Below are 26348 nucleotides of genomic sequence, written 5' to 3' on the forward strand. Positions count from 1 at the left end.
TCAGGTAATGAGTTCCAAGCATTAACAACTCGGTTACAGAAGTCATATTTTCTGCAATCAAGTTTGAAGCGGTTGACATTAAGCTTGAATCTATTTTTTGCTCTTGTAATATTGCGATTGAAGCTGAAGTAGTCTTTTACAGGAAGGATATTGCAATAGATGATTTTGTGTGTTAAACACAGGTCATGTCGAAGTCGACGGAGTTGTAAGTTTTCTAATCCCAGGATTTCAAGCCTGGTGGTATAAGGTATTTTGTTGTTTTCGGAGGAGCGAAGAACTCTTCTAGTAAAATATTTCTGGACGGTTCTATTGTATTTATGTCAGAGATGTGGTATGGGTTCCAGACGGATGAGCTGTATTCAAGAATAGGTCTGGCAAATGTTTTGTATGCTCTAGTTAGTAGTGTAGAGTTTTTGGAAAAGAAGCTGCGTAAAATTAGGTTTACAACTTTTAGAGCCTTTTTTGCTATGTAGTTGCAGTGGGCTTTGGCATTAAGTTCATTTGATATGAGAACTCCAAGATCTTTGACAGGGTGGGGGTCGTCAGTAAGGTAATGACCATTGAGTTTGTACTTGTTGATAGGATTCTTTTTTTTTTTGGCACTATTTTTTTTTGGCACTATTGACTGACATGCCATCACATCGTTATCTACTTAACAGCCACAAATGTTCTCCATGATGATCTGTGCCCTAGATGGTCCTTCAGCTCTTTCAACGGTATCTCATGGCCACTTCAACAGTGTCCATCTATGGTATCTTACTGCTGGTTGTCCTCCTCTCGGATATTAGCAGAGAAGCCTTAAAAAAAAGAGCACACATTCAACATATTTTCAGATCCCTTTATTTTGCAATTCTACTTGTTTGTTGTACTACACAAAATGTTTTATATAGAGTAAAACCAACTTATTGAAAAGTAAAAGTCTTATTCAGGGTTGCAAAGTTGTAGCTCTTCAAATTCATTACTGTAATTCTCGACCATTAGGTGTGCCTGATAGGAACTGTAGTTCAACCTATAGCAAACCAAAGGTTAACTATGAGAACACTGAATTACAAATGTCATAACTACCCTCAACCCCAAACAGCATAGCAACGGGTTAAGGATGTTGGAAAGTTTAATATTTGATCCTTTGCTTTGGTATCCTCAAATTTTGGGTCAGGATGGATGCAATACTATATCTATGGAGCACCAGATTAGCAAAGACTAGCATCTTGAAGGCATGTCACACTGAATTGTGTGAGAGGGTAGCTTTCTGTGATTTTGATGCACAAATAAAACAAGTCATTGCTACTATTGCGAACAACACTTTATATTTTTATGTATAGCTTAATCTACTGATTTTTAAAAAGATCTATTTCCAATTAAATGTGTACCCTTAACTACATCTATGCTTTTCCTAAGGACCAAATGAATTTGTCTACTTTAAAGTTATAGTTACACCTATATACTTATATATTCTTACAATCTATGATAGCAAAACTTTACAGATGCAGCCATTTGTCTTCAGAGATGTTAATTATGTACAGAGGTATATTTAGAAACATCATGTATGTGGATGTAGAATAGAAAATTAAGATTATAATTGGAATTGGAATTATATTTATGGTAGCAGTTGCACATCAACGAAGTTATTTTCTGGGTATCATAAGCCTATGCAAGAAACCCATTGATGGATTTAACAATCACACAAACATATGGTTTCTTAATAAACATCAAGTAATTGGATTTTACTGGTACATTAGCAAACTGATTTATAATAAAAACTGTGGTTTATAAATAGGTGAACTTATTCAATATATTTATGTGTAAATCAGACCATAATGTAACCCTTTTGTAACAGGTGGGTTTCAGCAGGTTCTGACCAGTTCTAGAGAACCGGTAGCGGAAATTTTGAGTAGTTCGGAGAACCGGTAGTAAAAATTCTGACTGGCCCCACCCCCATCTATTCTCTGCCTCGCGAGTCCCAGCTGATTGGGAGGAAATGGGGATTTTGCAGTATCCTTCCCCTGGAGTGGGGTGGGAATGGAGATTTTACAGTATCCTTCCTGTCACACCCACCATGCCACGCCCACCATGCCACACCTATCAAGCCACACCCATAGAACCCATAGTAAAAATTTTTGAAACCCACTGCTGTTTTGTAACCACTTATATATTCATCAGAAAACTATCCACAATGAGTCATTTAAAATTTTATAGCAACCTTGAGAAAAGTAAATTTAAACTGCAATTTAAATACAATTGTTCAACTAACTCTATGCAATTTACTTCTAGGTAAACATGGTTACCCCGGGTTAGTACTTAGGTGAACGATTTTAGGAATGCCCAAGGCTGTTGTTTAGGTTGGGGGGAAAAAGCCAGAAGGCAAAAGGCAAAGCATTTTTGTAGCGCTGCCAACAAAATTGCATAGATGTTTCTTTGAAACCAGGTATGGAGTAGCTTTTGATTCAAAGGAAAAAATTTTTTCAAAAAATCTTGGACAAGCAAGTATATAATTGCACTATAAAATTCCACTCCCAAGCCAGACTCTTAAGACCTTTCTTTCAGGATTCATAAAGAATTAGTGCACATTATATTTTATCCTAAGATCGCAATTCTATACTATATTTGATTTGGCTAAAATAGTTAGAATTCACTAAACTAGGGGGGAAATAATAAGCCTCACTACCAATAAGCCTCACTACGGGAGCCCGCAGGCAAGCAAATGTGGGAAATACGTCCATCTGCCTGTAAACGTGCAAACGTAAATTGTAACCCTCAGAAACTGAACCAGAGCTTCTTGGGAGTTGTAGTTGTTGAAATGCCTTCTAAAATTGATTTCATTCTAACCCACAATGCCTCAGAATCCTTGACCCGGAATAAGCCAATCGGAGGGGGGCTCATAATAAGGCGAGCCACGAATGGAGAGGAGACGCCTTCAGTTGCAGCCAATCGCGTCTCGGGGATTGCAGCGGTGCCGGAGAGCGGCGATCGGCCGCCTTGCTGGGTGAATGCTGCCTTGGCGGGTCGGCGATTCCAGTTCAGGTGCTGACCTTCGCCGGGCGCCCGGAAGTTCCAAGCGGCTCCTCTGCCAGGGTCTCCGGGTATGCGAAGGCGGCGGCAGCGGCATTAGCCGATACGTGATTTGGAGTGGTCCTTCCTCCGTGGGGCGGGAGTACCAAAGCGCCTCCCCTTCTGCGTCCAATGAAAGTGAGGGCGGTAATGGGGATCCCTGGACCTGGGAATGGGGCTCTGTGTGTGTGTGTATGGAGGAGGTGTGTGGGCGGGCAGGAAAGAGATGGGGAATGGAGGTGGGAGTGGATTGAAGGCGGATGGGAAAGAACACAAGGCGAAGATCATGAACGCTGCTACTTCTTCGATGCCTGGACTTCTTTTAGAGATCCAAATTATCCTCCTGTCCAAGACTAAGGATTTGCAATCTCCCAAGGCTCGGTGGCAGTTGGCTGCTAGTCAGGTTTAGCATTAGAGCTCAACTCAATCTTGTTAGGTTCAAATGGAAACACACAGATCGGGTAATTAGCTTTTTTGTTTTTTAATGAGTCAGGGTGCAATCCTATTGACCTTCCTTAAAACCAGTGTAGTGATTTCATTAATATTATGTGATCCCTCCCAGTGCAGGAGTTGCAGTGCCAGAAAGTGCAAGGACAAGGCCCGACAGCTGCCAGGGGTCGAATGGAGTTACTGACTTTGTAAGCATGAAAGCAAAAGAAAAGCTGCAGTGTCCAGTGTCCTAATTGAAATATGTATTCCCAGGAAAAAGTTGCAGGCTACTTGTGCAGGAATATGCATGTTTGGACATTGCAGTGGCATTTTATCTGAAGGTTGTAGTTGTGTACTTGGAAGTGCTAATGAAATTGCTAGACTTCCAGTTAAGTATCCATAAAACAGCGCTAAAGATGCAGCCTTCCACGTGCTTTCTTGAAGGCACTATTTCCCATAGTGGGGGATTCGTCAATCATTATCTGCAAATTTTTAAATGAAACTTTTTTCTAAGTTTGTGTGAGCAAGTTACACGGCTTTGAATTTAGTTACAGTAAGAAACTACTGAGTACTTCTGTGATATTTGTGTAGCACTAAACACAATTTGCTCATACGTTAACTATCTAAACAGTACATTTACATAGTATTTCTTAGGTCTGATTCTAAATGCATGTTTTCTAAGTAACTTTCATGGCAATCTATAGTTTTCCAAAGCAGTTTATTGTGAAGTTTCCTTATACCAGCGTTTGTAATGCATCATATAGTGAAAGTGCTGTGTTGCAAAAATAGTATTTAATTTAAAATACGCTATAAAATAGTGGCTGGTAGTCTGGCTGGTTTAAATAGAGGAATAAATCCATATTTAGTGATTTCAAATTCTTCACCTTCTTGGCACTCCTTCAATTTGCTTTGCTGTGGAACTTCTGAATAAGAATCAACAGTTTGTACGGTTAGGGTTGAAGGCCTATTCAAATGGGGACTGTCACTTCCCATTTAGAGGGAGCTATGCAGGTAGTCCCCAACTTATGACCACAGTTGAGCCTAAAATTTCTGTTGCTGAGTGAGATAGTGGTGAAGTGAGTTTTGCTAAGTGAGTTCTATTGTTGACCGAGACAGTTAAGTGACTTTTGCCCCATTTTATAACCTTTCTTGCCACAGTTATTAAGTGAATCACTGCAGTTAAGTTAGTATCATGGTTGTAAAGTGAATCTGACTTCCCTATTGATTTTGCTTGTGAGCTGGTTGCCAAAGGGGATCACATGACACTGGGACACTGCAACCATCATAAATATGAGTCATTTGTCAAGTGTGAAAAAGGAGCATAAGTTATTTTTTTCAGTGCCATTGTAACTTCAAATGGTCACTAAATGAAATCTTGTAAGTATGTTGTAAACTGAGGACTACCTATATTTTGGGTTTACCTGAACTGAGAATATACTCTGCTGGTATGTATGCTGCAAAGTAAGATTTATAGTGGTGGTCTTTCTGGAAATGTTGATTACCATTATATATGGAATTAACTATGAAACTTATAAGAATCCTCTAGGAATTCCAGTATTTGTGGGAATGTAATATATTTATTGTGTTTCTAGCTTTTTATTTATTTAAAAAATGCTCCAAGCTGCGATTAAATTAAGAAGCCTACTTTATTATGTATTACAAATAATATACCAATTATGTAATGGGTAATTGTAGCCATTTCTATGTTTATATGGTATTAACAAATAAAAAACTAAAATATTTCTGCATATATTAACTTGCTGTGGTGTTTATGTAACCCTGTGGATTCAATGCAGGACTTCACAATTTTAAAATCTCACAGCTTGTTTTTTTCATCACTATCTAAACAGAACAGTCTTCTTTCCTAAAAAATGAATTATATTAAGTTATTTTAAACCATAGCATGCATTTTTGTTTTAGCAGCTATGAAATTACTTCATATCACTATAGTTATTGATAACAACTTTCTTTGTAGTAGAATCATATGTATGACAAGGAAAAATGAATACCTCAATGAATGTGGAGCCTGATGCACTCACCGTAGTAAACCAGCTGAGAGATCTAGCAGCTGATCCTTTGAATAGAAGAGCAATTGTCCAGGACCAGGGATGTCTACCAGGCCTTATATTATTTTTGGATCATCCCAACCCACCAGTTGTCCATTCAGCATTACTTGTAAGTATTATTGGATAGCTTATCTTGTAGCATTAAGGGTTTTGGGTAGCTAAACCATAAGACCCTAAATGCATATTTGCTATCATATGTTTCCATGATTACACTCAAGTATTGTAACTACAGAGACGACTTCCGGTGTCCGGTGGCAACGGTCGTCTGGAGGCGCTTCTCCTGCCTCCAGTGTCCGAATCCGGCCGCCGCCGAGGCCCCTAGGGGCCAGGTGTTCCGAAAAGGACACCTGCCGCACGGACGGCTCGCCAGGGGTCTCCCAGCCGACATACAGGACTGGGGGGACCGATGCTGGCGCGTCCTAGGCTCGGCGGGGTTCGGAGGCCACAGGCCACGGCCATTACTTTGGTCGTCGCCTGGGCCGCTGTGCCCGGTGACACCGGGGCTTTGGATTTATAACTGCAGCAGCCTGGTGGTGAACAGGGAACGGAGAAGAATTGAGGAATGGAGAAGGGAAGGGGATATCGGTAAACGTGAGTGGAGTGCTCCGGAGTGCGGGGGGGTTTTTCTCCCCTGCGGCTGGAAGGAGCACGAGTCATTCTGGAGAGAGGAGAACTTAAAATAAGAAGATTACCGGTTTTGTGGAGCTCTGGAGAGAAGAGGTGATGGAGAAATTTAGGAGGGAGGTTTGAGGCCCCCTCCTCTGGGGAACAATGGTGGCGTCCAGCTTCCGCCTTCACTATGAGAATCTTGATGACATCACTTCCCTTCGGCTTCCTGGTTGACTAACTGTACTCTGGACTCGTTGCTCCTGTGAGTGCCCCCTGGTGGATCCGGAGGAAATTACAAGGATACTGTGCTTGCCTGAGGATTTTGAAATTTTTTTTTAAATGGCAAAGGTCAGAGACCAACTGCTGGAGAGATGGAGAGAATTCTGGAAAAGTTATCTAATATGGACAAGAAACTGGATGATTTGCAAAGAGGCCAAACGGAAATAAGAGCAGAAATTGTGACTATCCAAAAGGATTTAAAGGATACTCAACAAGTCTCAGCAGAAAACAAGCAGAAAGTGGAAGGTCTGAGGGTGAGATGCGGCAGTGCAGAAAAGAGAGGAGACGACAGGCAATGCTGTGCTTGGACTACAGATGGATAAAATGTCTTATTTCCTTAGGTTTCAAAATTTGGAAGAAGTGGACCAAGAAGATTTGAGAGATGTTGTGACTAAATTGTTGGGAGAATTTCTTGGGAGAGGTGTTGATTTTATGAATTGGGATGTGGATCGAGTTTATAGAGTTAATTCACAATATGCACGCACGCATGCAGTTCCCAGAGAGGTTCATGTCAAATTTGTGAGAAGAGAGACGAGAGATGAAATTTTTAGAAAACATAGGAGTGGGGCACTGACTTATAGGGGCAGGGAGATAGCCATTCTGAGGCAGATTCCCAGACAGGTACGTGAAATGAGAAAGAAATATTACTTTTTGTCAAGCAAATTGTACCAGAAGGAGTAGGCTTCAGATGGCTGATGCCAGAGGATTGATGATTTTCCGGGAGGGCATTACGAAAAAATTAGTACAATTGCGGAGGCTACGGCCTACGTGGAGGAACACAAAGCCTCCTGGAATTAGATGACCCAGGAATTGAAGAAGGGAGGTTATAGACCATGGGCGGAGGCGGCTGCCGCTGTTGCGGCCCTGGAGTTGGGTCAGGCTGAACCCAGAGTTCTGAGATCCAAAACTAGGAAGTGACAGAGATATTTGGTATTGTGTTGGTTTTCCTTATTCTCTTCTGTATGATATTCTGTTTATTCTTGACCCTTCTTTATTGCGTATGTAAGATTTGTAAACTTAGCTACTTCGTGTCACCTGCTTGCCATATGGCTGTTGTATGTGTTTAAAATTTGAGTAAAATTCTTATCTTGCATAAGAAAAATGAAAATTTACCATACCTGATATGTATTTGTATAAACCTTTTTTGACCAATAAAAACTTTTTTGAGAGAAAAAAAAAAAAGTATTGTAACTACACATGTGGAAAATTGCTTGAATTTGAGTTCTCTGGTTGTGTTGAAACATCCTGAGTAGAGCAAATTAAACCCTTTATCCAGCCGTGAAATCCACTTACTTTAGCTACCGGTTCGGGAATAGGAGTGTGCGCACCTCTTCTGCGCATGCACAGAGGGTCAAAAACAGGATGTAATGATGTCCCAGTGGGTGGGAGGAGGCTCCTGCTGCCACTACCGGTTCATGCGAGCCGGATAGATCCGTCTGGATTTCACCACTGCCTTTATCCCATTGAAACATAGAAAGATTGCTGAAATGAAAATGATGGGAAAAATTAACGTACACTTAATATAGATTAAAGCTCATTTACCTATATGGTCATAGGGATAACGGCAAAAAAAAATCTTATCTGGTTAGAGGTTGGATACCTGTATTTACTCAGCATTTTGCAACTAAAGTTATTTAATTCATTATCACGTGAACTTCAGTTTTTCTGTCTTGGCTTGGAAGTTTGTAGGACATCCGTTTTACTCAACGAAGTTTTGTGATATTTTTAGACTTGCGTGATGGCTAGCCTTCACATTTTGTCAGAATAGATGTACATTGTGGTACATGTGTTGGGTATTGCCTACAATCTCTTCATTTTATTACATGTCTCTAAGCTCAGAAATTCTGACCAGATGCTGTCTACTACTTGTAGGGGTCTACAAGTTAATTTTCTGTGTTTTAGGAAAATAAGAGACTTTGTCACTTGAAAAATACGGATGCATGATATAATGAAGCTTGCAAGCATAAAATCCAATGGGCTACGGCCCATATCAGAAATATAATTTCTGTATTGCAATGTGGACTATTTATTTATCAGTGTGCATCTACATTTTTTCTTAATTTTAGTATTTATTTTTAATCTATAGCACCAGTTTTTCTGCACTTTGTATAATGTTCATTCCAGAAAGAAACAGTATGCAGAGTGTATATGTGTGTAAATTATTCTCAACAAGAATTATAGCATAGTAATCCCTGAACAAGATGAGGGACCCTATGCTATTTTAAATACATAGGCTTGTATAAAATGTAACATATGGCTTACTGAATTCATGGCTACCAAATGGTGTGTGTTAATACAGTTTCTTTCAATAACACTTGAAATTTTAAATCTCTTTAGAGAAAGAGCTTGCTCCTGACAATTCCAGCTAATATATATGTTTTAGGTATTTCTTTGAACATAAATTTAAGTCCTGATTATCCTTGAAGGTAGAAGCAAATCAATGCAGTTTAATCATGGTCTTTTTATATACTGTTCATGAATGAGAGAAGCCAGCATAAAACTAGTATCAACAAAATGCACAGGTACCGTATATGTGGTACCTTGCTCAATAGTAGTAACTGTGAGAGGGATCTTGGAGTCCTAGTGGACAACCATTTAGATATGAGCCAGCAGTGTGCAGTAGCTGCCAAAAAAGCCAACACAGTTCTGGGCTGCATAAACAGAGGGATAGAATCAAGATCATGTGAAGTGTTAATACCACTTTATAATGCCTTGGTAAGACCACACTTGGAACATTGCATTCAGTTTTGGTCGCCACGATGTAAAAAAGATGTTGAGACTCTAGAAAGAGTGCAGAGAAAAGCAATAAAGATGATTAGGAGACTGCAGGCTAAAACATATGAAGAACGGTTGCAGGAACTCGGTATGTCTAGTTTAATGAAGAGAAGGACTGGGGGAGACATGATAGCAGTGTTCCAATATCTCAGGGGCTGCCACAGAGAAGTGGGAGTTGGGCTGTTCTCCAAAGCACCTGAGGGTAGAACAAGAAGCAATGGGTGGAAACTGATCAAGGAAAGAAGCATCTTAGAACTAAGGAGAAATTTCCTGACAGAACAATCAATAAGTGGAACAACTTGCCTGCAGAAGTTGTGAATGCTCCAACACTGGATATTTTTAAGAAAATGTTGGATAGCCATTTGTCTTAAATGGTGTAGAGTTTCCTGCCTGGACAGAGGGTTGGACTAGAACACCTCCAAGGTCCCTTCCAACTCTGTTATTATTATTATTATTAAATTAAATGGTCATTTTCAGAAGTTTCAATAACTTGTTCAAGCTTACTCCGTTTTTTGGGATTTTGTTTCCAAATGTTTTATTGAGGTTTATTGTAACGTAAAGTGTAGTGAAAATAAAGATTAAGCAAAAAAAGATCTGGGGGAGGGAGAAAATATGCAGGATTAAAAAAAAAAGGAAAAAGGTATTGACCTCCAACCCCTATCCAACACAATAAAATACATAGTTGCAACTTCAACTTTTTACATTAACTATTATTATTATAAGCCAGTTCTATATTTGCATATTATTAAATCTTCAAATTAAATTCTAAGTTTCATTTTTCTATTTCAAGCATAAATAACTAGAAACAGTTTTCCAATAGAAACAAACCAAATAGAATCTCTTTATTTAAAACAGTTTACATTGCCATCTTAACCAAATTTTTCTTTTTCTTTTTCCTCTGTTGTGGGAGGTGATATATAGTTCTAATTATACTTATTAATTTTTAGGAATGATCATTCTTTATATTAAGAAAAAATCACTATCCCCTTTCAAATTCTTTGCTTTCTTGGTATTTTCAAATTCCAGTGATTGCTTTAAGAATCTAGGAAAAAATATATAATTAGCATTGAAAAAGAAGAGAAATCTAACTATATTCAGTAAATTAACTTTTTTGGGTGTGCCTTCAAGTCATTGTTGTTGGTGACTGCCTGGAGAAATCCCTGAAGTTTTCTTGGCAATATTTTGGAAATTTCTCTTTCTTAGGATTGAGAGAAAGGCACTGGCCCAAATCACTCAGTTGACTTCATGCTTAAGGCACGATTAGGACTCATGGTCTCCCAATTTCTAGCCCTGTGCTTTAACTCTAAACTGATTTGTAATAAGTTAATTACTAGTTGATAAAATACCATATTTGTCGGACTCTAAGACGCAGTGGAGTATAAGACGCACCAAGATTTCAAAGAGGAAAACAAGAAAAAAAAAGTTTTTGGCTTCCACGTGTCTGGTTTTTGCCCTCCCTGGCCACCAGGAGCACTCTGCAGGCCTCCCAAACCCTCTGCACATCTGGTTTTTGCGAAAAACAGGCCTGTTTTTGCTGAAAACGGCACATGTGGGGCAGGGGTTCGGGAGGCAAAAAATGGCTGTATTTGGTGTATAAGATGCACAAACATTTCCACCCTCTTTTTGTGTGTGTGTGTGTGGGGGAAGTACCTAATTTCTCCTTCCAGAATTAATATGCATATCAAAACCCAGTTATTTTTTAATATGCAGTTTCCAAACATAGACTCTATACTCTTAACTGCATATTAGGCAGAATGTCCATGTGTTTATTAAAACCCCAAGAATAAAAATAGCCAAATTTGAAAAAAAAAATGTGAAATCGAACGTATCAGAATTGTCCATTATTAATTTCTTATTTTATAGAGAGACAAACATTATTTTTGATATTTACCTGGCACATATATGCTAACAGGTGAGATAGGTGATATAGAAATGTGATGAATAAATTTACAGTATTTTAGCTTTATGTTGTAAGCATCAATTAACATATTTCCCAATCTTCTGAATTGCTACAATGCATTTTTGAGAGGTGTGAAAGAAAATGCTGAGAACGTATTTTGTTGTGGTTGATTCTTTGATCCATTTGTTTTAAATAGGCTCTACGTTATTTGGCGGAATGTCGGGCCAATAGAGAAAAGATGAAAAGTGAACTGGGAATGATGCTGAGTTTACAGACTGTCGTACAGAAGTAAGTATAGAATGCTTTCTGTGGTAAATGTACCTGATTGTCTTTTCCTTTAAAATTGCTTTCCAAGTTATATACACAGCAATGCAAAGATAATTTGTTTTTGCTGATTCCATACGATGTGATCAATGAATTTCTGCCTTAAAGGTAAAGGTTCCCCTGCAGATATGTGCTAGTCATTTCTGACTCTAGGGGGCGGTGCTCATCTCTGTTTCAAAGCCAAAGAGCCAGCGCTGTCTGAAGATGTCTCTGTGGTCATGTGGCCGGCATGACTAAACACCAAAGGCGCATGGAACGCTGCTACCTTCCCACCAAAGGTGGTCCCTATTTTTCTACTTGCAGTTTTTACGTCTTTTTGAACTGCTAGGTTGGCAGAAGCTGGGACAAGTAACGGGAACTCACCCCATTACATGGCAGCATTAGGGATTCGAACCGCTGAACTGCCGGCCTTTCGATCGACAAGCTTAGCATCTTGGCCACTGAGCCACCATGCCCCTTTTGCTTTAAAGGTAGCAGTGATCATATAACTGCAGGTACAGTGCACTGGCTGGAACTATGAGGACCTGTCTCATAAGTACCATTCATTCAAGGTAGACACTGAATGACTGGTGATAACCTGAAACCTGAACTGGTGATAACCTGAAGATCCTAAGAGACAGAAAGTTATTCCCGCTATATCCTAAGTACAGGTTTCATCAACTAATCCCAGCACTGCCAATTTTAAGGGAGTCTCAGATTGTAGTCCAAGGCATCTGAAGGACATCAGTGTCCTAAATGTTGCTAAAAGGTACTAAAGTGCAGATTTTGTGCAGTTGTTTTAGCTTATTTTATGTTTTATGTTAATTAGATCAGTGATTCATGAATAGATGAAGGTTAACATTCATAGCTCGTTTGATAATCCTGAGGATCTTTACAATGCCCTTTTTAAAAATAATTTAGGGGGATTTTGATAGCTAGGAACTTTTAATGCAGATTGGCAAATTAATGAAAGCCGAACTCTAATTATTTAGCTAGAAGCACTTTTTATTCCATGGTAGTCTACTTTTGCCAGGATATGTTGAACTAAATCCAGCACAGATTTTTCCAATTTATTAGTTGCCTAAAATAATCAGCTAAATTAATATGCATTTAATTGCACAAGAATCCCTTGCAGGTATGTATCTCCCTTACCCACACTTCTGTAAATTTAACCATTTCCATCAGTTTTAATTTAATACAACTTTAATTGCTTGTAGTTCCCATTAGAAAAGTTTAAACTGATTATCTTAAGTTGCCAGAAGCAAGGGGAGAATGATATCCTTCAATATGGTAATACTATGAATCCAGAATTCCTTGATGATAATTGAATACAATCCTTTATCTACTGTGGCTATTATTCAATACAACAGAGGATAATGAGGCAGAGTGCAGTGCTAATGGATAGCAGGAGTCTATTTTGAATCTATAAATCGGGTTTTGTATTTACTTCATGATGGTCATATACACATTTCTCATATGATGGTGAAATACAAGTGTGACTCAACCCAGTTCTAAGATGGATTTTTAAAATTATAGTTTGTGGAACAGTAAGTATCTTGGTTTATGTACAATTAGCAGTAAGCAATATCAGGAGACGTAACACATTCTTTGATTTTGGCTTTCTGGAATTCTTTGAAATCGTGAACATTTTATATATTAATCATTGAGGTAGAAAGGCAATTGATGCACATTGTATAGTGCAATATGGAGTTTAGGAATATAGCTTCAGTTTAATTTTAATGTTCCTAAAGAAAATGCAACAATGCCATCTACTGTGTCTAATTGGAACATGCCTAAATAATTTTTTGAAGATATAGTTCAAGTTTTGTTATGCAATTAAAATTAACATATTGGGGAACAAAACAAATGATGTAGCCAATGTTTATTTGCTTAGTAACAAAATACCTTGATTGACAAAAGGGAATAATCAAATAAGTTATTAACAGTAACAAATCATAAAATACTTATAATCCCCCAACCGAAATTTTCTAGGAACTGATAATATTTTCATAACTGTTACACAAAGGTGGCATTCCAGAAATATGGAGAAGAATTAAAATCATTATTGTATCAAAGGACCACTGTTCTGATTAAACTAAAATAGCCTCTAAATATTATAGTCCTATTTTCAGCAACATTGGATTGCTATTTCTCCATTTTTTGAGGCGTATGTGTGCTGAAATGTATTCATTACCCTTGTGATTTTGTGTTTACCAGAGTATCTCTGAAACTATAAAACATCTGTTAAACGTTGGACAAAGAGTTTTACAGGAAATATACAGAGATACATATTTCAAAGCTACCATCTATCTTTGTACTAATATCCTTCATTAATGTTCATCTTTTTCTTCTAAGAGCAATTTCTCACCTATCTTTAAAATAATACCTTCTGAAAGGAGATCCAAGTAAGGTTGGATTATTTTATTCTAAGGATAAGTGCTACTTTCTCAAATCTTGTTATATGACATTACTCTAGATGGGAGCAACATATAACATTTCTACTGTGTTCCAAGCAACTTCCACATCTTTTTCCCTTATGTTCAAGTTCCCCAGACTATCAGGTCAGTCATGCTTGTAGATTTAAATTTATTCCTTTCCACATGTACATAAAAATACACTTATGGTTAAATCGTGTGTTAAATATTTTCCCTCTAAACAGATATTCTTTAAAGAGTCATATTTCTAATTCATCGTTGGGGCTTTGGATGGCTCAATGTCTTTTTTTGAATTCTCTCATCTGATTGTCACCCATTCATTCAAGGTCAGCTACCAGACGATTTTTCTCCTTGTACTTCATTTGTTTGGAATATTACATGTTCCCTCTCCCCCATTCATCTCTGGCTTTTCTATTCTATTCACTGGAGAATGTCAGGTGATTACTATGAATCTATGACTTTTTTCTTATAGACATACAATAACTAGCTCAGTGTTTCTCAACTTCATCCACTAATATGTCTGGACTTCAACTCCCAATAAATCATTTAACCCAACATCTATTATAAATTAACAATAATGATAAAATAAGACACCAAAATCTTTCTGGAATAACTCTTGTAATCTTCTGGAAAGTATTTAGGAAAGGAATGCTTTTGTAAGGGGTGATTGTTTTGTAAAAATAAGGACCAAGATTGAAAAACAGTCTTAGGATCTGTTGTCCTGCTTACATTGTAGAAGTAGAAAACAAACAGCTGTCTTTTCTGGGAGAATTGTAAAAGAAATTGGGTTAAGAAAAACCTATAATACATCTAAATAAATCTGATTGTGCTTTGCCTTAGGACCACAACGCCTGGGGAAACAAAACTATTAGCTTCAGAAATCTATGATATTCTTCAGTCTTCCAATATGTCTGACATGGACAATGTGAATGAGATGAATTCTCGACGTCGAAAAGCTCAGTTTTTTCTTGGAAGTACAAATAAACGTGCTAAAACAGTAGTTTTACACATAGATGGCCTTGATGATTCGGTAAGAAATTCATACACATTTTGGAATTTATAATTCACACTGAAATATGAAAATTAGAACAATTGTTTTTTATAAACATATTCTATGTGTTTAAATTAGATATAATGTGTAACTAAATGTAAATATAATTAATCTGTGTTATGTCTGTTTTCAAATCCTTTGGGTGTGATTTATTACAACTAACTGTTTGTAATGAACAATTCAGGAATAACTTTACATTTCCCAAGAAACTAACTACAGAAATGTCTCTGAATATATAAACTTACTGATCTATGTTAAGCACTTTAGGGCCTTGAAGTAAGTAAAAGACTTGGATAAGAAATTGGCTATATGCAATTACAATGGAAATCTAAAGGAAAATAGTGAAATAGGTGGGTCAGCCTGCCAATCTTGCCAGCTGGCTGGCTATACATTCTTCCAGAATATTCTTTTCAGATCCATATTCTGATTTTCATTCTCTCCTACACCAATAGATTCATACAAAACATGTGTTTATATATTACTCTATTTCCAATAACTTTATACACAATATAGAGTTTATAATACACAAACAGAAAATTAAACTATAAATTACATAATCTAAAAAAGTTACTAGGATTGCCTAGGCACACAAAATTCTTGGTTATTTTAACTTTGAAGATCATTTCTACCAATTTATCTGGAATAAATAAAGCTGACTAACATATTATCCTGATCCCTTCTGGTCAATTTTAAAAATTAGTGTCATATTTGATACCTTCCAGTCTTCCAGCATTGAGCCCTATTTGACAAGTTACTCATTTTGGGGAATTCAGCGGGGTCACATCTTGAGCTCTTTAAAAACTCTGCCATCTGCATGTGGCGATTGTTTTCTAAAAGAATACAGTATGGGAGACAGCAACATTTCATTAATAATACAACTGCTGAATGGGTTATCTACAACCAAATAATGGGACAGTTATTTTTCTTGCTACTTTTTAATTTAAAATTCTCCTCATTTTTTTTATTAAGAATAATTTTTGGTTTATACCAAAAAAATTGCAAGTTTTTTTAAAAAAAATTGGCTTTGCTTGCAGTCATTTTACATTGTATATTTCTTTGACTGTTGGACAGCTGATATTAAATGAAATCTCAATGGAGTTTTTATAGAACGTCAAATAGATTCTATAAATTTATCCTCCATTCCTCTGTAGAAAACATCCGAGGGCCATGTCTGGCTTTTTATGGCTACCCAGAAAATATAAAACTGTTTGAACAGGTTATCCACAGTGCCCCATAGGTTTCAGTTTCAGTCCCATACCATTGTAAATTATTGAACCTGAACTTTTGCTGCATTGCCTTACATCTTGGTCAAATTATCCTGTAAGAGAAGCAGATTTACAGATGATGCATCCTCACTAATAAAGCTGGTGGGGTGATAATCTGAGTAACAATCAGCATGCACAGTGTGGGAAGTATGAATGAGATGAAATCTGATTTGAATTGATCCAGATGGTTGAAACAAGTGGATTTCAATTACAATGATTCCAAAAAAGGTTTCTCCACATCTGTGGAAGCATTCAATTTGTTTTAATAGATTTAAAGTCATCTCACATATTTAATGATTCAGCTTTCTAAGGGGATTCAGTGATTTGACTGAATCTTCAAATCAACTATTTACTCAGACTCAGTATGGACTCAGGCCTACACTGCCAGAATAACATTTCTCTTTTGGCTTGCTTTCTCCTTCTTTCATTAAAACAGATCTAATTAGTTCCCCTAAATTTGTCCCTGTTATGGTAATTAACTTGGTTGTTTATGTGTTTGCCCATTGGTATGTCTTAAATGTTTCTAAAAGCCAAGAAAATACTGTGGAGTCCTTTGTGCTCTCTGAACTTGGTTGTTGGTTGTTTATGTGTTTGCATTGGTATGTCTTAAATCAGGGGTGTCCAAACTTGGTCCCTTTAAGACTTTTGGACTTCAACTCCCAGAGTCCCTCAGCCAGCAAAGCTGGCTGAGGAACTCTGGGAGCTGAAGTCCAAAAGTCTTAAAGGGACCAAGTTTGGACACCCCTGTCTTAAATGTTTCTAAAAGCCAAGAAAATACTCTGTATCATCAACCATATCCCTAGAATATAACTTACTATAATACTCTAAAAATGCTTTTTTAATCAAGTTCTTTTGATAAACTTCCTTACCCCTATATTCTATTTTATCAATCGTTCGTGATTTCTGTTTTTTCCTTATTAAATAGGCAAGCCATCTTCCTGGCTTATTGGCATTATTAAACGTATTATGTTTTACATATTGTAAATTAATTGCTACTTGATCTGCCATCAACATATTAAACTGACCTCTCAATATATTTATTGATTCTTTTATTTTACTATTTCCTGGGCTATTTATCAATAATTGTTCTTTCTTTTTAATTTCCTCTTCCAGTTCCTTTTTCTTTTTCTGCAATTTATTTTTGTATTTAATATTCATTTGTATAAGATTTCCTCTCATATAAGCCTTACTGGAGTCCCAAATCATCTCTATAGATGTCTCTTTTTTCATATTCATAATAAAAAATTCTTTCATTTGTTTTTTACATTCATTTACATTTTGTTCATATTTAAACAAATTCTCATTCAACCTCCATGATCTCCTAGCCTCCTTTTCCCGATCAAATTCAATCCAAACTGGACTATGATCAGATAAAGTTCTTGAACAAATCTTCGACTTCTTCACTCTAGAATACAAGTCATTAGTAATCAAAATAAAATCAATCCTCGAAAATGATTGGTGCCTATCAGAAAAGAAGGTAAAATCCCTCTCTTCTGTATTATGTTCTCTCCAAATATCTCTTAATTCCAAGTCCTCCATCATATCAAAAAAAGCCTTTGGTAATTTCGCCTGGCTTGATATCTTCCTTAAGCTTTTTTTGTCTTTTTGAGTATCCAACACACCATTCCAATCACCCATTAATATATATGATTTATAATCCCAAAATACTATTCTTTTATGTAAAACTTGAAAAATTTTCTTGTTGTTGATTTGGAGCATAAACTCCTATTAATAATGTCTTCTTTCCTCCAACAAGAGTTCAATAGCAATGTATCTTCCTTGCTTATCCACCTCAATTAATTTTGCTGATATATCCTTCTTTATATATATAACTAAACCATTTTTTTTCTCCAAAGAGGAGGCAACAAAATGTACTCCCAGTTTTGAATTTATCAAATATTTCTGGTCTAAAGATCTAATATGTGTTTCTTGTAAACAAGTAATATCATTTTTAAATTGTTTCAAATAGTGAAATACTTTCCTTCTCTTCTGTGAATTCAAACCATTAACATTCCAAGATAATAGTTTAATTGCCATTATCGGCCAAAGGAAACTTTTGGAACACTAGCCGCAAATCACATTTTGCTTTAGGCCTTGCTCCTCCCACTGTTTCCGTTGTAGTAGTTGCCAGTTGTTGTTGTGCCTTCATCTCTTGTTCCTTGCGTTTAGCAGCAGCTCTTGTCAGCCTTTGTTCTTTTGAATCTGGACCCGTCATAGGTATTTCCAACACTTGTAATAAATCTTCTTCCATCGCAATCTGTTCTTGAACCTGCTTCACTTCTCTTTCCTTCACTTCAGTCTCCTTTCTTCTAGCATCCAGTGGAGAAAGACTTCCAACTTTTAATGCCTCAACATAAAATTCTCTCGCTTTTCCAACTGTATTGAGACGATGTACTTTCCCTGCATAATATACTATTATACCAGTTGGAATATCCCATCTATATTCAATCTGACGTTTTTTAAGTTCATTCACCAGGAAGGCAAATTCCTTTCTAGCTCTTAACATTTTTGGTGGAATTTCCTTTAATATTAAAATATCCTGACCAGCAATCTGAATCTTCTCCCCCTTATATGAGGCTTGCAAAATCTGATTTCTCACTGTTCTATTTGTAAAATAAATAACAACATCCCTTGGCAACTTTTTTTGCCTTGCTATCCAAGAATTCACACGATATATTTTATCAATTTGATAAGCCACATCTGCTGGACGAGCTGCTAATATCTCAGCAAATACTTCAGAAAAAATTTCCCTTAAATCCTCTTCTTTATTCTCTTTCAGACCACGAATTCTTAGAGCAAATTCCATATTTCTATATTGTATCAAAACTATTTCATCATCTGTTTTTTCCATTTTACTTTGAAATTCAGCCATTTTATTTTCTAATTTTAAAATTATGTTGCTTAATTACTTCAACCTCCTCTTCTAATAAAATCACATTCGTTGCCAAACTTTGTACTGCCATTACAAATCCTTCTTTAACTTCTTTATTTCCCACTTGAATTTCTGATATCTGCTCTTTCATTTCAGACATCTCATCAGTTATTACTTTAAATTTTTCTTCTATAAAGCCTTTTAAGTTCTCTTGTAACGCCTCTAAATTCAATGTTCTAGTCTCTGCTGTATGAGCTGGAGAGGCACCAGCTGATAAAGTTCCAGAGCTCTTTGTTACAGTAGACTTTAATTGTTTGGCTGCCATCTTCTATAAAATTATTTATTTATTTATTTCCAACTTAATATTCACTTTAAATCTTCTTAACTTCTGTAAAACACAGTCTTTTAAAGCAGTATTTAAAAAATCTCCCTAGATTCTATCAGCAGGCAGCAAAGAGTTAAAGCAGCAAGTAACATGCAAATTACCAACTGCAGAGGCACACGCTGAAAGTATCACTTTCGCTTTCCACTCGTTAACTTGTTAACAATTCGCCTCCATTTTCTTGCTGTTTTCAAGCTTGTTACAAAGTATCGGGGAATCGGCTTGGCTACTTGCTTAAAGTTCTCCCACTTTCGTTCTGTCCGGTATAATCCTTTATTGTCCAAAATAAATCTCGGCGTTTGGTCGTGGTGATTGGTTCCGCCAAAGCAGAAGAATCCTCGGATCTGGAGCACTTCGGGTTACTGGAGGGAACTTAACCCTTCAAACCCCTTTTTTCTCAGGGGCTTTAGGGAAATTCAACCTCTGCCCTCAGCTCACCCCTTCTCCTTCTCCCGAAGAGGGGGTTTTCCGAACCGCTGGACAGCAGATTTAAGCTGTCCTAGCGATTCCACATAATCCAGAGGTTGGTGATCGTAAAGATCACCGCCATCACCTACGGTGCCAAACCGGAAGTTACCTTAGTTGGATAATAATATGTCCTTAAGGTCTCATTACCAGAGATAATGTAATATCTGTTTTAATCAAATATATCAACTTTATAGTCCTTTTAACAAAGTTGACCTTTAATCCCTTCAAATAATGTTCTACAATTTGATTTCTTTTTATTATTTTCTTCTTTCCTTCTCACAAAATTCTTGGAAGTTTTAACAAGACTCTTTTGTAAATACAATGTAGGAAAATTATCCAGGACCCAGATTGTTAGGGCCAATATGCTGACTCTGTAAACCACTTAGAGAGGCTGTAAAGCACTATGTAGTGGTATATAGGTCAAAGTGCTATTGCTATATTTCCTTATCATTTTTGTAGGCTGTCATTTTTAAGTCTACTTTAAAATTAATCTCAATCTTGTCAGGGAAAAACTGTTCCTGTCCCATAACATTTATTAAACACATAGAGGCAGATTATTTTAAAATTAACTTCTGGGTCCATTGTTCAAAAATATCCTTCAATATGTCCAGTGTTAAAATATTTTACAGTATTTCATTCTGTATTAGTAAGTCAAATGTATATGTTCTTCTCCTTCAATTGTTATATTTAGTTCTTCTGGTGCCCTCTAATGTCCAACCTTCAAAATCTCATCCTATCTTTTTTTAAAAAATAAATAAAAAAACAAAAGCATTTTCTCACTGGAAAGGTTTTTTTATAATAATTTAAATTTTTTACCTCAAATTCATCTGTTGCATCAGTCTGTAACTTTCCAAAATTAAATTTTTACTAACACTTTTGCTGTTTATTCTACACACTTGTACACATACCCCCCTTAAACATCTAATTAAAACTTTTTTCACTGGAGAAAATTCATTCATTGTTTTCAGCCTTGTCAATCCAAAGAGTTATCAATTTCAGAAAGTGATCAGAAAAGAAAGTATGTGAAACCAGTATCCTTTTGAAGGTACCAATCGTGGTTTGAGGAACATGACTATTTTCTCATCTTCCATATCTGTTAAACTTCCAGAGAAGAGCAACTGTCTGGAGTATTTGCGGGTCATCTGAAGGATAAGGAAGGAATCACAAAGAACTGGTCTATTTGCTGGCTCTTCCTTCCAATGTAGCTGCCAGCTCTGCTTTTAGCAAAGCCCTCTTCAATTTGCCATTTCTTCTCCAGAAGTCCCTACAAGCATTAAAACATGCTGGGGCAATTCAAAGTTGATGAAACTAGCATAGGTTATTGTTGTGTTGTTGCATAGAAGAGGCCCTGCTATTTGCTTAAAGCATAAGATGAGCTTGTGATTTTATAAGCAGACATTGTCAGTTGACATCAGAATTGAGTTGTGTAGTGCAGTGATGTTCATGAGCTGCCACAGATAAGGAAGCTGAAGGATGTAACAGCTGCTTTGATGCATTCAGTCAGTATGGATACAAGATGTCTGATAAATAGCAACTTAAAACTAACTGCTCATCAGCGAGGATTTCAGTCAGTCAGGACTAAATCACAAGAGACTGTTTAGCTGATCATAACAAAGAAAAGCTGCTTTGCTTTTCAGCACTTTTCATCATTATTCACAGTTGATTTCTCCCTAGTTTGCTTTCAAAATGTAAGCAGAAATGTTACTTTTTTGTTTTCTTAAGTCAAATGCAAACAATTGTTTCTTTTTGTTTAAAAATGTTGTTCTGCTTCTATAGCATCACATGCACCTATGGGTTAACTTCATGTTATTTTACTTAGCATTGACTCATTAACTGCATCTCTTTAATTTCCAGTCACGGAGAAACCTGTGCGAAGAAGCCTTACTTAAAATTAAAGGGGTCATCAGCTTTACGTTTCAAATGGCCATTCAAAGATGTGTTGTCAGAATCAGATCAGATTTAAAAGCAGAGGTAAGCGTTCCCAATGGTTTGCTTTCATTATTTTCAGCTTCAGATAGATTTTTTGTTTTGTTTTTAATCTTGCTCTTATTGTTTCCTTTTCCATTTTTGTGCAGGCACTGGGCACAGCAATAGCATCAACCAAAGTTATGAAAGCCCAGCAAGTTGTAAAAAGTGAAAGTGGAGAAGAGGTGAGAGAACTGCAATAAAAGTATAATGTTAAAAGTGTTGGCACTAAGACAGGGGTCTCAAACTCGTGGCCCTCAGGCAGGATGTGTCACGCGCTGGCCATGCCCACCCCCATTTTATGACAATGTGACGACGCGAGTTTGATACCCCTGCACTAAGATAACAGCAGCAACAATAATTGTAATCTTTTCATTGGATATAATAATATCCATCACATATACATGAAATTCTAGGCAGATAAATTTTCCAATTTGCTTTGAGCCCCAATATCTGCCTAATAATGCAACATTATGTGTGGATAAGAAAAGCCATCTATGTTTGGATAGCCTTGTAGAACTCATGAGCATGAAAAAAAAAAGATACGTGTTTTAGCTTTTTTTTAAAAAAAACCTTTAAAAAGTCATTTTTATCCTTTCTGCTAATAAAAGTTAAAATTATCTAAAAGCGATTGCAGAAATAAATGTAGCCTAGCTGAAAAGCAAAAGCAAAATTTTGTAAAATAACGTTGATGTTCCATGATGCGTGTTAACACCGTGTTTCATTTTTTGCAGATGTTGGTTCCTTTCCAAGATACTCCAGTAGAAGTGGAACAAAATACTGACCTCCCTGAATACTTGCCAGAAGATGAAAGTCCTTCAAAGGAGCAAGACAAAGCCGTGTCCCGTGTTGGGTCACACCCAGAAGGGGCAGCCAATTGGCTGAGCACAGCTGCAAATTTTCTTTCCAGATCCTTCTATTGGTGACTTTGAATCAAGGCTAAAGGACTGTGCCAACCAACAGGGGGTAGTTTTTCCATTAGTTTGGCGAACTGCCGAGTGCAATTTGCAATAAGTTATCATAACAGATTTTTTAGACTACACAAAATATATACTGTGTTTTACATTTTATTGGAGATTTTGGCCTTTTGAGCAGTCAGAAGATGGAAGCCTCAAATCAACGTTTGTTCATTCCTTCTCCCCCCCCCCTTTATGTTTTATTGCCTCACTTTTTAATGTGGGTCCATGATCAACCAAACATTTTTGAATTTATGAAGCTTTAAGTTAACATTCATGATAAATAGATGCAGAGACCACTCAACACAAATGTCAGGACATACGTGCAAATGAATTGTTAGCTCTGATTTTACAAAATGATATGCCTTTTTTTCTTCTCTTTTTAGCCTTATTTCAGATTATATATTTCAATTAGATGGCTCTAGAAGGAAAAAAAAATTTGTTCACCTTTTTTTCAGAGCCCGTGTGTCATGCTCTATTTGTAGGAATGTAAGAAGGCTTGAACTTTAAACTTGGGGATTTTTTTTTTTTTAATTGTCAGCCCATAACCACTTTCAGTATGAACGTTTTAGTAAAAAGAAGTTAAGACAGAAATGCATGTGTATTTATACACATTATAAATAATCTACTGTAAAAATGCTTCTGACGAAGGCTGTGACTTTCCAAGTATGACAAGAAACTATTGATTGGAATGTAGGTTATTGCTTTTCACAAACTTCAATTTGTTCCCATGATACTTTGTCTGTAGTAGGAAATGTGACTGAATTGAAAACAAACTTTGAGTGAGAGCTGAAAATATAGGATTATGGAGAAGGGATAAGAAGCAGGATGCTGAATATGCCATTGTGCCCCTACATTTTAAACATTTTGGCTTGATGGAAACCATATATTATTCCTATTGCCTTTTTAAGAAACTGCTGTCCTGTGTCAATAGGGCTGATATTTGGAGCTGTATGACAGTTTATGTCATGTCAGAGCCAGGAGCAGGGCAAAACTAGTGCCTGATAGCAAAGGTTGAGGGGCATCTTTGAAATTATGAAGAGTCCCTAAAAGTGCATTGTAGCTAGTCTGTTAAAACCCCATACTCGGAGAGCATCATCTTGTATCGTAGCTCATTAAAGAAGTTCTAAAGTGCTTGGATCTTGTCTTTTAGTTCCCAATAATGATAAAACAGGTGCTGTTTCAGTAGGCAAGATGTTGAGAACAACAATTAGATTATTGAAATTTTGGCTGAGATTTTTCTCAGTTTGTTAGAGCAACTGCTACTTTGCACCATAGGAATATAGCTGAGAAATTGCAGCGCTGTTCAAAATTAAGTCCTTTGCAAATCATTTTGTGCTACAGTTGTTAACAGATACTTTTTTGAGGCAAAGCTTTATCCTTTGGAAGACCTTATATTTGTCTTGCACAATTGCAGCAATTAAGTAGTATCATGAAATTCTCATATAAATGAAAATAATGTGCAAGAGAGAACTATTCCAAAAATAATTTAAATTCACCTGAATGCAGTGTCTTTTTAAGGTGAAGAACTTACTTTCAGATTAGATTATTTTCTGTTTTATCATATCTTTATTTGGTTAAAGTTTACACACACAGAATACAAGCTTTCTAAGGCATGTATTATAATCAGTATGTATTACAAAGCATATTGCTGTCTAGAATGTTACAATACCAAATGTGTTTGCAAAGATCTCTGCTGTGTAACCATGGATGCAATGTTTACTTTTCATTTTAACATCTTTTCTCTACATTTTGCATTGCCACACACCTTCTTTACTACATGACACATCTCTTTGGATATTAGTGATTCTATACTAGTAAATATTAAAATGTGTATTTGGTTTGTAGGTATGCTTTTTTTGGTCAGTATTGCAGCTGTCCCAGTTAATGTATCTGTAAAACAGATTTTGAAAAACTGTAAAATAAAACTGTAATATAATGAACTGGCATCCTTCTACTTTTATAAGGATTTTTCTAGCATTTTTGAAACACGAAGTTCAGAATTCGTAAGATGATGGTTTGTTTGCAGCGGCAGAAAAGGATTTTTTGTAAGTGCCGTTGCATGGTGAATGTACACTGGTCGCTCACAAAAATAAAAAGAGCAGATATTTTTTCAGGGAAGCAAAATTCAAGCTATTTTGACCATGAATAAAACTTATGCTGCTTGTTAGCAGAAACTGAGAAAATGGAATGCTTCAACCTTAAAGTGCCCTATTCTCACTTGCTGTAAGTATCTTGTGATGTAAGAATAGCTATTCTGATTTAATGGCAGAAATATGACCTTGAAACTGACTCTTCTAAATGTACCAAGATAGAATTATTCTGTTCAAAGCTGGTCCAATTCTGGTAAAGTTGAAACAAGACATTTTGGTGAGACAGTGTTGTAATCTTGAAATATTTTGGAGTTGCCTATTAAATCTTATGCAACAATGGGATGTTTCCTCTTTGGAGAAATCACTTATATACTCTCCAGCAGAAGAAGAAAAAAAGAACTGCTTAACACCTTATCTAATAATTTAGGTAAGCATATAAAAAAAATGGCCACATAAAATGCAAAGATTAATTAAATTTCTAGATATAGATCTGATTGCACTGTCCCTTCAGATGTGGACAGTGCATGTTAAATGAAATATTATGTAAAGAATATCACTAAAACCTCCAGATATTGGCAGACAGTTGTATATTTTATACGTTGCTGAGCCAACTGAAGCATGTTGCTGTCTATATTATGGAGCCATTATATTAACTTCCTAGGTAAACTGAACTGCTGAAGCAAAATATGGTTCTTTGTAAGAAGTATTTTCACATCAGGACAGAACACAGCCCAAACAGTCATGCAAAATACAGTTCTATGCATTTCTGTTCAAATGAAAATGCTTCTAAGCTCATAGTAAAATATTATAACTACCTCTAGTATAATTTTATTCTTGCTGTTTTTTTCAATACTGGATTTTCGTTATAGAGAGAACTGCCACTTTTCATTTTGTAAGAATAACACCATCACCATGGTGAAATGTGTTAAGAAAATTCTGAAACATATTAATTTTTCTTTCCTTTTGGTTTCTATTTTTAGTAAATAGAACATTTGATTTTTGTGACCCTTCATTGTTCTGTAGAAATACTGTCTCCTGGATATTTAAGAATTAAAATTACTGGACATGTATAGACATTCTCCAAAATGTGTTATAAATTGCTCTTAAATGCCTGTTTCTGCTCTCAGATTGGTCATATCTTCATCATCTTGCAGGAAGATCTTTAGATTGTGTAAGAACACGTTATGATTGGTTAGTAGAGAATCCCACTGCTGTTGAGCAAAGAGATTCATTTTTCAGATTATTTCTTTTCATTTTTAGTGGTTGGATCTTCAATGTCATCTTTCCAATGCACATGAGAATGCATTTTCTTGCTCAATTCGAGGTCTTAACTGAATTTCTATTTTCCCTTTCCTGAAGTTTGTGGGAAACAATCTGATGGGAGTTCTCCCACATTTTGGTCTACAGAATAGTTAAAAAGCCAGATGTGGGTTGCTACTATCAGATGAACAG

At 36.4% G+C, this 26348-nt stretch overlaps 1 protein-coding gene across 9 annotated transcripts; it reads left to right on the forward strand.

Annotated features, from left to right (window-relative positions):
• The first annotated feature begins 2887 nt into the window (after positions 1-2887).
• ARMC1 (armadillo repeat containing 1) lies at positions 2888-24746 on the forward strand. Of its 9 annotated transcripts, none has more exons than XM_058177280.1 (8): positions 2891-3186; positions 3611-3686; positions 5453-5652; positions 11303-11394; positions 14685-14874; positions 21737-21853; positions 21958-22032; positions 22582-24746. In XM_058177280.1, the coding sequence occupies exons 3-8, from the start codon at positions 5479-5481 to the stop codon at positions 22771-22773; spliced, it is 840 nt and encodes a 279-aa protein (XP_058033263.1). In that variant the 5' UTR covers positions 2891-3186; positions 3611-3686; positions 5453-5478; the 3' UTR covers positions 22774-24746. The 9 variants fall into 9 exon arrangements, with proteins under 9 accessions (XP_058033267.1, XP_058033263.1, XP_058033265.1 ...); XM_058177282.1 differs by having other exon boundaries at positions 2891-3080; XM_058177283.1 differs by having other exon boundaries at positions 2891-3080; positions 3616-3686.
• The last annotated feature ends 1602 nt before the right edge of the window (positions 24747-26348 follow it).

Source organism: Ahaetulla prasina, chromosome 3 (genome assembly GCF_028640845.1).
Source record: "Ahaetulla prasina isolate Xishuangbanna chromosome 3, ASM2864084v1, whole genome shotgun sequence".
In the NCBI taxonomy this organism is placed as follows: Eukaryota; Metazoa; Chordata; class Lepidosauria; order Squamata; family Colubridae; genus Ahaetulla; species Ahaetulla prasina.

Excerpts from the sequence above, each read along its gene's own strand:
- ARMC1 (XM_058177284.1), top strand. The coding sequence starts at position 5,479 with ATGAATACCTCAATGAATGTGGAGCCTGATGCACTCACCGTAGTAAAC. Across the intron at positions 11,395-14,684 it reads TTACAGACTGTCGTACAGAA|GACCACAACGCCTGGGGAAA; the intron begins GTAAGTATAGAA and ends GCTTTGCCTTAG. Across the intron at positions 21,854-21,957 it reads GATCAGATTTAAAAGCAGAG|GCACTGGGCACAGCAATAGC; the intron begins GTAAGCGTTCCC and ends ATTTTTGTGCAG.